This window comes from Lissotriton helveticus, chromosome 10 (genome assembly GCF_964261635.1).
Source record: "Lissotriton helveticus chromosome 10, aLisHel1.1, whole genome shotgun sequence".
NCBI classification, from domain to species: Eukaryota; Metazoa; Chordata; class Amphibia; order Caudata; family Salamandridae; genus Lissotriton; species Lissotriton helveticus.
In genome coordinates this window covers 247,475,868-247,489,139 of record NC_136071.1, presented here as the reverse complement: position 1 = coordinate 247,489,139, position 13,272 = coordinate 247,475,868, and the positions used below count along the sequence as shown (strand labels likewise).

At 44.2% G+C, this 13,272-nt stretch overlaps 1 protein-coding gene across 1 annotated transcript in view; it reads right to left on the bottom strand.

Moving 5' to 3' along the window:
- The window catches only part of COQ7 (coenzyme Q7, hydroxylase), a 168,141-nt gene that overhangs the window by 7,489 nt on the left and 147,380 nt on the right, over positions 1-13,272 (bottom strand). Inside the window, exon 5 of the mRNA XM_078664222.1 lies at positions 8,877-8,945. Within this exon, the coding sequence (XP_078520348.1) occupies positions 8,877-8,945 (69 nt within the window). The remainder of the gene's footprint in view (positions 1-8,876; positions 8,946-13,272) is intronic.

Sequence of the window (13,272 nt, the reverse complement as noted above, 5' to 3'; positions counted from 1 at the left end):
GCAAGTACGTCAGGATCCCTGGCCGGTGTTGCTAATGCTTTGTAGAAATAGCCTAAGGGGAGTGCACAAATGCCTGTGTTTACGGCAAAGGACTGCTCTCTGGTAGTTAATAGGCGACGGACCGTTTGCGGTCTCTGAAAGTTGAGAACAATACAATCGCCGTTAATGTTCTTACTTGATTGGCCAACCAACCCTACTCTCCTGGCCCATGATAATTTCATCCATTGAGGATGGGTGGAAGCTTTTGTGTTTACGTAGCCAGTCTACAGATTTGTTTCGGAGATCTGACCAGGACTCCCTCTGACCCCCGGCAAGGTTTGGGACACCGGCCTGAACTATCACATAGGGGCTAGAAGCAGGCGATAGACTCAGGACATCGGTGTTTGGGCTTATGCGTATATCCCTATGGTGCTCTCCAATGTTATTAGTAGAGTCAACCGCAGTAATACCCAACTGGGGCGGATTACAATTTACACTCCCTACAACCGGATTTAAATTATTTATATTGTCTAGACTTGACGTAGCCTGGTTTTCTCTGCTAATAGAGGTAGGGTTAGACATAAAAAAGGTCTCGATTTCGGCAGGATACACATGAAGTAGCGGAGGGTAGGTCTATGAGAGGAGCAATACCAATTGGCTGCAACTCGAGACCACGTTTGTCAGCCACAGATGTTATAGGACCCCCCCCCTGCATCAGTTAAAACATTATTCAGCTTCCCCCCGCTTAACTTGTCCACAACAAAGTTCAAGTGCATCAATTTTCCCCAAAGCAGGTCAAAGTTCTTGGCAATCGCATCCTTTATGTAATCTAACTTTGTTTCAAGAGCTTCTGTTGTAGGCCCCAAGAGTGCAGCACCCATATAAACCTTGTTGCGCCTAGACTCTAAAGTGATATCTGTCTGAGTCGGAACAGAGTTTGTACTAACAGTCTCATAAACTTCCAGACTACTGGTTGATAGGCCGCTTTTGGCATTTTTAGTTTTGAGTTTGGGTTTGGGCTTGGGCTTAGTGATTACAGCGTTTGCAACATTTTTCTTCCTTTTGACGGGTTGAACAGTTGGTTTGGTGTTTCTGTGGAGTTTTGCGGCATATCCCCGGGTGTTAGTGCATGGCGCGCCTAGAGCGAATGTGTTGGAAGAGTCCTGAAGTGGCGAAGGTGGGGTCGGAGTGGCAGGATCAGCCATAACTGATAATACATTCACTGTGTCTGGGGATAATGTATTAGAAGCAACTTGGCCCCCCAGCGACAGACAAGACTGTAGTGTGGCAGGGTCCAAGGACAGTCGTCTCTCCGTCATCTGAATCTCATGCGTAAGGAGCGACTCGGCAGTTATGATAAAAGCATCCAGAGTCCCAGCTACCCCTCTCCGTTTACTCATTGTATGACCCAAATATGACAATATAAATCACCCAAACAGCCAAGAAGAGTCGATTGGTTACAAGGCCCTGGGTGTTCCAACAACCGGTGGCCAAAACAACATCAAAAGGCTCTCCTGAGTCCAAAAACCAAATGGGGTGGCCCAGCCTCCTTCGGCCTCTAATGGCCTCAGACGGGCCCGCCCTTGGTCCGGGCTGCATCCCGCGCACATCGTGGTGGGAGAGGCGGCGCTATGGGCGCGTTGGCCCCTCACTGGCAGCAGCTCCGGGAACGGCGGAAGCAGCGGTGCACTCTGGGGGTTGAAGTCAACCCAGAGTGTAGGAACCAGCGTGAGTGCAGCGGTGCTGCGGTGCTCAATGTAAGTGTTGCCCCTGGGAACCCTGTCCCACCAGGCCAGGCTAGGTTTTGCTGTAGCGAGCGGCAGGGAAACAACAGTAGCAGGAACAGGGACTCCCAAACAGCCTTCACGCGCGGTCCGGAAGACAGCGCACGCGTGGCCACTGTACTGGAGCCTCAGCCCCCACCTCACAACAAGCAGCGGACTGGGGTCGGGGTCAATGTCAGGATAGCAGACAAACACCAACTTTGACAATCAGCTCTGGGAGTTATCAGTTCCTTTTATAACTTTTTTCTGTACCTAAGATATTACTATATGTGAATATTGTATTCTGTTTTATTGAATTTTTTATGATTGAACATGTCTATATCAATTTTTTATCGATGCTATTAAATTTCATATGTCATCATAAATTCTGTTTTTCCTTTCTTTCTAGTGTTTATCTTGTTATGCCTATACTGTTATATTAATTGTGTGCCAGATATCTACATTATATTTTGCCTGGATACTTTATTTTACGATCAACTGTTTTGCCCTGATCCAGGATTCTGATCTCACTCAGGGGGTCCCTGTTTAACGCAATAGGATAGCAGGCTCTAACTCTGAGTGCAAGCAGTCTCCTCCTCCCTCAGCCGCGCTTCGTCCCGGGGTCTGCTGCTCGTTGCTTCAGACGGGACTCTCAGCTGTCTCCCACCGGGCTCTGGATGTTGGATTCCAAAATCAGGACGCCGACTTTCCCAGCGGCTTCAGTCCGCCAACCCCAGCAGTTCCTCCGCCAGTACAAGCACCAAAAGAGCTCCCAGGGACCGGGGGACGGGGGCTTAGGCGGATATGGCGCGTACCTCGAACCTCGGGTGAATGGCGGCGGCATCAACCTGCGGCAACAACGAAGACACGGCACTCGAGAAAAGCTACAGCTCCAAAAGACTTGATAATCTGTTTTACTAAACAATTTTAAGTTACATTTGCTGAAAAGCCATAGGTTCTGAAAGGGAATTCATGAAATATTGTAGTATCTACACGGCGAGCCAAGCAAGTTGTTGCAAGTGCAGCCACCTTGAGATCATTAAGAGAAAATACTGGTAAATAGCTCATTTTTTAACACCGTTTCATTAAAAAATATCCAAAAAAACAGGAGCGACACAAGCAGTTCATAAAATGCAATTTCACGCAGCCATATCATTCACCAAAGTATTTACATCTACACTTTTACATTTCACCTTTTTTATTTTTACATCCAGCTCTTTCCAAGTAGAGTTACAATGGCATGTTATGAATGAGAATCTCCTTGGATCGAGAGGGTGAAAAATAAAAAATGCACAGTCACGCAATCTAAGCCAACCACAGCAAGACCAGTTTTACAGGCTCGCACAGTTTGCAGAGACCTTACAGGTAAGAACAGCAGATGGGCACACTAATCTTATAGATGAAGGTTTAGGACAACGGCAGAACACCTCAATGAAATAAAGGTTTTAAAAAAATACTTGCGAATACATTTGTTTTGTCCACAAATACCACATTCTGCTATCAAACGGTAAAAAAGCCGATTCTCAATAATAGCGGATACAGTTATTTAGTCCGCCATTGAAGAAGGCTGTTAGCTAGCCAGGGTTTATCGCTAAATATATCAACAAGAAGAGTCACATAATAAATTAATCTACATTTTATCTTCCTCATCAACAAGTTGCAGAACCCGCTGCTTCAAGGGAGAAGAAAATATTACTTTCAATGTTCAAGGTTGAAGGTTTTTCTCCAAATATTTTTCTTGTGGAAAGAATGTCAGGAGGGTAGTATCAAAGCACAGTTGCTTGGACCTCTTGGAGATCAAAGGATATTATTTGGGTAGATTGAACCTCTTTGAGATCAAAGGATATTATTTGGGTTCATCAACTCTTCGATGGTACTTCGCCTTGCTCCATCCCCCAATTTCAAACGCGATTTAATTGCCCTTGTTCTTTTCCTCAGAAATATCATATTCTTATGGAAATTATTCTTGACAGTTATTATTCTCTTCCTTCCTCAAATTCGCCTTCCCCTCCTTCTCCTCTTCTCGTAATGCTTCCTAAAGCTTCTCTTATTTACCGATTCTTCTCTGCCCCTAACCCTGAGTGTGCCAAAACTAAACTGGAGACTTCTTGGGAAAAAGATTTGTATTGCTCATGGCCTGTTCCTCTCTGGGATAAACTATGGTCCAAAACCCTGAAAACCTCTCGATCTGCTTCCCTTACTCAATCTTTATTTTTTCTATATCATAGACTTTACCTTTCTTCTCTTTCTCTCTCTAGCTTTACTTCTTCCTCTAACTCTAACTGCTGGACATGTGATACACCTGATGCTGATCTTCTTCACCTCTTCTTTTTCTGTCCTAATATAGCTACATTCTGGAAGCAAGTCTGGACTTACATTTCTCGCATTTTTACAGTCTCTGTTCCTTACTCCACTACCCTTGTGTTTATGGGAAGTGTCCCGGACTCTTTAAATCTCCCTTCACACTCACTTGGTCTTTTTGACCTAATGCTTGCTCTTGCGTTTCAACATATTACCTCTAATTGAAAGTCTCTTACCAAGGTTTCCATGCGTTGTTGGTGGAATTCATTATGTCATTTCCATAGACTCGATGTTGCATTTGCCTCCTCCTGTAAACCCTCTCGTAATGTTGAACTTTCTTGGTTGCCCCTTACCACATACTTAGATCATTCCGCTAACCAGAGGTACACTTTTCTCTCCTCAGAATAAGCCTCCCTGAAGGATCTTTACTCTCTCCTACTTGTTTTCATTACCACAGTTCAGAGTTTTATTTATAATATAATGTTTTTCAGATATTGTGTAGTTTTTCTTACTCATTGTGCAATTGTCTTGCCTGCCGATAATTTTATATAGCGATACAAAAGGGGATGATGGACGGAGCGTTTGAGCAAATCAAACACTCACCCCCAGTCAACTGATCTGGGTTTAATCCATCACCATTCTTTAGCCCACTCAGCCACCCCATTTCAGACATGGCCATATGCAAATCAGTCTGACCCTGTGCCTCATGGGAACAGTCCAGCCCGAACTGCCAAGCCACGTCTTCCATGGACCGGAAACAAGCATCCTGGGACCGGTTTCGGATTCATAATCCTCATCAGCCAGGCTATCTTGAATCCAGTGGCCAAGTGAGCAAGGGACTCACGTCTGAGCATACCCTGCCACACTTAGGGCGAACAAAGCGATACAAAAGGGGATGATGGACGGAGCGTTTGAGCAAATCAAACACTCACCCCCAGTCAACTGATCTGGGTTTAATCCATCACCATTCTTTAGCCCACTCAGCCACCCCATTTCAGACATGGCCATATGCAAATCAGTCTGACCCTGTGCCTCATGGGAACAGTCCAGCCCGAACTGCCAAGCCACGTCTTCCATGGACCGGAAACAAGCATCCTGGGACCGGTTTCGGATTCATAATCCTCATCAGTCAGGCTATCTTGAATCCAGTGGCCAAGTGAGCAAGGGAGTCACGTCTGAGCATACCCTGCCACACTTAGGGCGAACAAAGCGATACAAAAGGGGATGATGGACGGAGCGTTTGAGCAAATCAAACCCTCACCCCCAGTCAACTGATCTGGGTTTAATCCATCACCATTCTTTAGCCCACTCAGCCACCCCATTTCAGACATGGCCATATGCAAATCAGTCTGACCCTGTGCCTCATGGGAACAGTCCAGCCCGAACTGCCAAGCCACGTCTTCCATGGACCGGAAACAAGCATCCTGGGACCGGTTTCGGATTCATAATCCTCATCAGCCAGGCTATCTTGAATCCAGTGGCCAAGTGAGCAAGGGACTCACGTCTGAGCATACCCTGCCACACTTAGGGCGAACAAAGCGATACAAAAGGGGATGATGGACGGAGCGTTTGAGCAAATCAAACACTCACCCCCAGTCAACTGATCTGGGTTTAATCCATCACCATTCTTTAGCCCACTCAGCCACCCCATTTCAGACATGGCCATATGCAAATCAATCTGACCCTGTGCCTCATGGGAACAGTCCAGCCAGAACTGCCAAGCCACGTCTTCCATGGACCGGAAACAAGCATCCTGGGACCGGTTTCGGATTCATAATCCTCATCAGCCAGGCTATCTTGTATCCAGTGGCCAAGTGAGCAAGGGACTCACGTCTGAGCATACCCTGCCACACTTAGGGCGAACAAAGCGATACAAAAGGGGATGATGGACGGAGCGTTTGAGCAAATCAAACACTCACCCCCAGTCAACTGATCTGGGTTTAATCCACCACCATTCTTTAGCCCACTCAGCCACCCCATTTCAGACATGGCCATATGCAAATCAGTCTGACCCTGTGCCTCATGGGAACAGTCCAGCCCGAACTGCCAAGCCACGTCTTCCATGGACCGGAAACAAGCATCCTGGGACCGGTTTCGGATTCATAATCTTTTGACTGGGTGTGAGTGTTTGATTGGTTCAGATGCTCCGTCCATCACCACCCCCTTTTGTACCGATAATTTTATATAAGCATAATTTTGTTATAACATAGATTCTATTCCCTCCTTTCCCTTACCCCTACCTTTCCCTTTAGAAAATCTAGAAAATGCTTGGTTTCTTAGTATTGTCATCAGTAGATTTTTGGTTTTTCGACATGTTTTGCTCTACATTTTATTTTATCTGCTGATGTCATATTGTAGTTTTATATCATTTCTTCCAATAAAGCTTTCAAACATAAAAAAGCACAGTCATAAGGGGTGTGGGGAACAATTTGATCAGCTGTCTGGGTTTATTTGGCCCAAAATAGTATACGTTGCTCTGTCACTTGAACAAAGCTTCTTTATAAGCGCTCATATAACTATCTCAAAGAAAATTCACAATGATTCTAGTGGAGAATCACGTTGCAATTTTGATGCCCTCGTGTTAGCATCTAAATGGGTCACCAAGGACAAGCCAGCTGTTGTAACATGTCCCCAAACCAGCCTTTGTTTCTTGCAGCTCATCCTCTGTGTGCATCAAAGTGTCAACATTTTCTTGAGACAGTAATTTGGCAAAACTGTATTGCAGTGTTGGTGAAAAGAATCTCATGGCGCCATCAAAGAAATAAACTGCTGACCTTAAAATGGAATATTTAAATTTCCTTCATACTTTTAAGAGCGTTTAATATTCCCCAATATGTGAATATAGATATCTAGGAGCAATACAAACCTGAAATATGTAGTCTGAAACAGCATTATTAGTTTGTGAAATTGTGAATGGGCAGTTCTTTTTCAGTGAAATGGAACATTCACAAACTGATCTAAGAATACAGTTTAATCTGAGTCGCAACTAACCAAGAGAAACCTCGCGTCAGCATCTTCAGTGTACAGACACCTTTCAGGGCACAATATAATTTCAATTACTCCATCTTTAAGAGCAAGTGTCTGCTTTTAAGTCAAAAATTGTACTTTTCTTGTAGGCCACAGGACCTCAGATTCACAGTTAAATTGGATTTTGGGTTTCAGGGCTTTTTGCTAATATATGTTGCCTACTCTTCGCCAGTTAGTGGTATCTGTTCAGTAGGTTACTTTCTGCAACCGGTGCCTCAAGGCAGAGACAATCTTGCACCTAAGTCTCAGAAGGCAGCTCTTCTGACAAAAAGAATGCATGAGGTGCTTTACCCAAAACTTTCTTCACTGTTTTATGCTGATAAATCCGATATTTCAAACCATTTAAAAAGTTTAATGGATGTCACTGAGTCTGCTAAAAATCTATGAGAAAATGATACAATATGAAGTGTCTGAGAATTAAACGTTTGATGTATTCAATGTTGTAGATAGAAGCCAGAGAGGTGACCAGGAGGACATGCTAAGTCAAGGACCTGGCGCGGGCAGTTTGTTTGAGAGTCAAGATCTTGAGCATCTCCAACATGATAGGCTAGATGCTCTTCAGGTTATGATGAAAGGCAACTCTTTTAATGAAGACTCGAAGAATAAATTTTGTGGCAAACATTATCTGTACTGTAGGAAAGATTAGCTCTCTAGTGGACCCTGTGCATCTATGCTTTCAAGATTGAACAAACACTTGTGGCAGTATCTAGCTCTGTTGCCAGACGACAATAAACCTCTCTGATCTATTCTAGATCACAAAAATGTTCAGTGAAGCCAAGAAATGAAAGCAAAATCCAAATATAGAATTAACTATTGCAAAGGATCTCAGAGTTATGTTGACCTAATCATCAGATTGAACAGCAGAAGACTATGGGCCATATGTAGGTAAATTGCATTTACCGAATCGTAAATACCGAATTTTACCGATTCGGTATTTAAAATTCGGTAAATGCAATGTAGGTAATTATTCCTTAACAATTACCGAATCGGTAAGAATCGGTAATTACCGAATCGGTAATTACCGATTCGGTATTTGCCATTGATTCCTATGGGCCTTGAAGCCCATAGGATTCAATAGCAAATACCGAATCGGTAATTACCGAGTCGGTAAAATCGCCGATTTTACAAGGGGGACAGGGTGTCACTTTGACACCCTGTTGCACCCCTGTTTCTGGCTTTTATGCCATGTGACACACATACATGCCCTTAGGGCATGTCTGTGTGCCACATGGCACAGGTGTACATGCACAGATGTGCATGTACACAGGAATTCGTTATTTACCATGCCATAATATTTCATGGTAAATAACGAATTCCTAAGGGCCTGTGGCACTGTTTCCAGTGCCACCTACATCCCATATTACCGATTCTGTACATTTACCGATTCGGTAATTTACAGATTCGGTAAATTTACCGATTCGGTAAATATACAGAATCGGTAATATTTTGGCCACCTACATCAGAAAATCAAAATACCGGTCGGTAACGGCCGAAATCGGCCGTTACCGACCGGTATTTGGCCACCTACATATGGCCCAATATCGTTACAACACCTAACCTAATCAAAAGACATTAACTTACCTGAATTTGCGCTTGTCCTAGTTCACAGTCAACTAATATAATTGTGTTTCTTACTGCATGGCTCTTCTATCTCCATGGTCTACAACTTAACCACTGGACTATACTGACTCCCTTCAATAATCCATTAAATATAGTGCTTCCAAGAGAAAAGAACAAGGAGCTCATCTAGAGGGCTTTGATTTCAATGCATCATATACTAAGGCACATAATATGTAATATCCTTACCATTTCTGCATCGTGCTCTAGCCCTATATCATGGTGTTCCAACTCATCATCACGAAAATTCTTAATTATCTAAAAACAAGAAGAAAGAGATTTTATTGAATCAGTGTATTAATTGGTCAGGTAAATAAGTAGGCAACAGTGGTGAAGGGAGGTCTCTAGGGTTCGGCTGGCTCTTTTGTCATTGTTTTCATAGTTTAGTAGTGCCCCTCGTTTTAAGTTTGTCAACTGAGACACTGACAATGGTGAGTCTGATTATATCTGAGGGAGTGAACCATGATACCTGCCAAACTGGATTTTGTGCAGAGATTAGAATTATGATGAATTCAATAAATATCGCACCGCCACAGTTCTCTTGCCCTCTGACACATTGTTACATTATGTAGATTTGTAGAGCACACCGTCACCTGGGAGGGTATCTTGGCACTGAGCAGGTGTGAAACTAGGCATCCCTAGGTCCTAGTGGGACTACTCTAAAAGTCGGGTCTTCAGAGTCTTGTGGAATTCAAGAAGTGAAGAGGCTCTTATTTGAAGAGGCAGGTCATTCCATGAATTTGGAGCGATGTAAGAGAAGGCTTGACCGCCGGATCTGGTTTTCCTTATGTACAGGATTTGTGCAAGTGGGAGTCCAGACAAGTGGAGGTGTCTGGAAGGTTTGTGACAACAGATGTGATTGTTGAGGTATGCTGGTCCAGTGTTATGTAGTGCCTCGAAAGTGTGAACGAGTTTGAATTGCAGGAAAATATGAGAGGGGGACATTCTAAAAAAAAAAAAAAAGGCAAAAAATGCAGATAATATGCAGTAAATAGCACAGCTGCATGTTTCGGCTCATTCCTAGGCAGGCGCTTGTAACAGGAGCCATTTATCACACCCCGGAGATACCTCAACCCTAAATTTCACACCTCTCTTAATCTGGTCCGAATAAAACAATATGATGGGGAACATCTGGGGTAGGAAGACTCCATGACATGGATACCTCCACCTTCTATGTTATAGTAACGATTTAGGGCAGCTCCAATTTTCAATTCAGCAAAGCCAACAGTACTGAAGTGTTATTTATTTCTGCTCTTGCGTTTCCTCTGTCCGTAGATGTTAAAAGCTCTTCCCTTCATTTAAATATGGTGTGTAAATGCAAACTTCCTGAGATCATACAGCAATCATTTTATTTCGCATTTTCAATTGTTAACAATCATTCAAGGTCTCAAACTACTTTGCTGACTTAGCAGTCAGTAGTCTTTTTAAATCCATTCTTAATGCCACTAATGTGCTGCATAATAGGGATGTGAATAACATTTCTACACATCAGAAGATCCAGAAATATTATTTCTTGGTATAAAAGCTCTAGCAGCACCGCCATCGACTGTTCCATCAGCTTCCAGAAACTGGCACAGCATGAAATGCATTTAGTTGGTTAAAAAACTGTGCTTACTTAATTCCAGTTAAACGTTTTTGTTTATGTTCATTGATGATAAATTACTTCCTTTATAATATGTCTTAACGTATTTTATTTGAGAAGATAAAAAAGTAAACAGTTTACAACTACAAATTTCCCCCACACAAGAACATGCAGTGAGACATACCCCATAGAAGTCAATTCCACAGATGTCACAATATCAAAACGCAACAGTAGGAAATCCATCATTGATTAAATAAATCTCCTTCAATGTTTTAAATGCCTCTAACATATATACATTCAGTGGACGTTAAAGTCTGCTGCTGATAACCATTTACATCAAAATACTGTATATTGATATGTTATGTTAATTCATGTCAGGAGTCTATCCAATTGGAACTTCACTTTAGTACAGGCAACATCCCATAAATCTATCCCTACAGGTGAATAGAAGTGGTCCATTGTAGTCTCAGATCCCCTTCAACAGTCACCCTTTTACATCGGGCCACTGGTGCTGTTATGGATTAGAGTGTAAATGCCACGCAATTGCTAAGCACATTTGTGACTGCACAATGCGCACTAGTACAATCTGGTAGTGATTTTGCTTTTTTAGGTCGAGCCTTAGCGCAGCGAGCATGCGCTGCTCCAAGGAGAGGGCCTCTTGAAGCTGACCAGCACTTCGTGCACGAGAGAGCAAGCTCGTGCTCGAAGTCTTGATATTCCATTGGCCTTTGCGTGCGTTTTTGTAAAAAGACAGCACGCAATTGGCCAAAGGCGTCTTTTTGTTTAACTTTTTGTCCCAATGTTGACGCCCACGGCCTAATGCTTGCGGTTACGTGCAGCAGCGGCATCTGTTTCCAATTATTGTGCCCAGACGCGGGCGCGATAATTGAAACAGATTGGCTGCTGCTCGCAAGCGCGAGTGCACACCACTCGCGGGCTTGTTCTTGCCTGTCTCCTGTCTTTGCATGACGCTTGTTTTACAACCCCCCGAACATGTCTTTTGTGCTTTCAAAAGTTTCATGGAGGCGCGATGCACGCCTCCTGGGTTAACCTCAAAAATGAAAAGGGGGAAACGCAAGAGAAATGCTGGAAAGAAATGTTAACAGAAACTTCCAGAAGTTGCTCCATCATACAAATATGGAGCCCTATGAATTAATGCGCCTGTGGCGGGGCTTCTGGGAATGGCTGTCACGGCCGAGCGACCTCCGGAGGCACAGAGGGGGGGGGGGGCAGAGCCAAGAGGAGGGACCGTGAGGAGGAGAGGCAGTGTGTAGTCTGGCTGCTTGGACAAGCTGTTCTTTTTCGCCAGCAGCCTTCCCACCGTCAACAGCATCCTCCCCTCTCTCCCTGCAAGCGCCGAGGGTGGGGGTGAGCCCTGGGCTGAGACAGAGCCAAGACCACCCCCATGGTGCTGCACCCATCCACCCGGTGGGCTTCCTGCTCTCTCCTCGGCCCGAGACTGCGTCACAATTAGTGGCTGTGTTTTACTACAGAACCAGGGAGTGGGGACCAACTCCCTTCGTTGTATTAGGGATCCCTGCACCCTTTGCAGCTACGGGATGCATCACACCTGGGGGGGTGGAGGGGGGTGTTGATATCTGTATAATAAAACTGAAAAAAGCGAAAGTGTGTGGAGAAACGAGGATACTGTGCAGTTTTTAAGGCATAAGAACGTTGTACAGGTGAAGCATTGAGGGCCGGGTATGTCTTAACTTGTTATGTACATGCTTTGGGGAAATAAAATACTATTTTTGACAGGGCAAAGTAGAAAGACACATTAGAACTGTCGTACTCAGCACGCTGCCGTCAGAATAGGAGCGTTTGGGGAAGTCACTTTTGTCCACAACAGACTGAATGATGTCTCTCTCCGCTCCAGCCATACACGTGCGCGTGCCGAGGGCGAGAATGGAAGATACTCATTTACAGTCAGTCAGTCCTCCTTCACACACACACACTCACATCCACACCCCATACTTTTAGCTCAATTTGAAGGGGAGGCTGTGCGCCCGCCGTAGGGGTGTCACCTGGTGTCTTTAGGCAGCCTCCTGCCTCTGAGCAGCTGCGGGCCAGTGTCTCGGGTGGGAGTCCTTGCAATATAGGTTATTAGCACGCCAAGTCAAGCAAGTGTGGCAAAGTTACCTCAAATACCTTAAGTAGTTCAGTCTGTCCGGCAGTGGCCGTTTAAGTTTCCAGGCTGTATTGAAGCCAATTATTTATGCACAATGTCTATTTAGGCGACATGGGCTGGGATAGACTTTGCAGATGAAACCACATGAGTTGGATATTGGTGGGGATTTTCGTGGTGGTGTTTTTTGTTTTAAAAAAAGCAGTACTAAGAAAATGTTAAAATTGTCTGCCAGAGCAGGGGAAGACTCTTTAGAAGAGGGGACATGCTTGTTATTATAAATTTTCAACTTGATGCTCAACAGCCACACTACTCTACAGCATAGCTTAAAGACATTTCACTTGAATCCCCTATTCAGATGCTAAATTGCAGATGAAATAGCACAGGAGGGGGCATGTGTGAGAAGAAGATGGAAGAAAGGGAAATGTACAGAAGTTGACAAAAATGTATATTATTCATAGCGTAAATGAACAGGGGCTGGCGGCCAGAAATAAAAAAAAATACCAAGGTCAGCTCATTATGTGCCCCTCTAAATGTAAGCACCCAGGACACCTCAGCCCAGCTCACCCACGCCCAAGGCCAACCCTGAACAATCTACCCAAACTATGCATGTTTCTTCTAGTCTGTGTTTCTTTTCCACCAACAGAAATGAACATCTGATTTCAACGTTTGTGTTTTCGTGCGGTACAAGTCAAGATTGATCCCCGTTGACAATATCCCAACTGCCCTAGACAGCATGCGTGCCAATTTTTTGCTTTATATCTTATGGTCTCCATTTTTCAAGTCCAAAGGTAGATATGAGTCACAACTTAGCTGGTCTTCGCTAGGATTAGGCTGGTCAATCACTATCACTCCCCTCCTGAACACTGGAAGTCTCT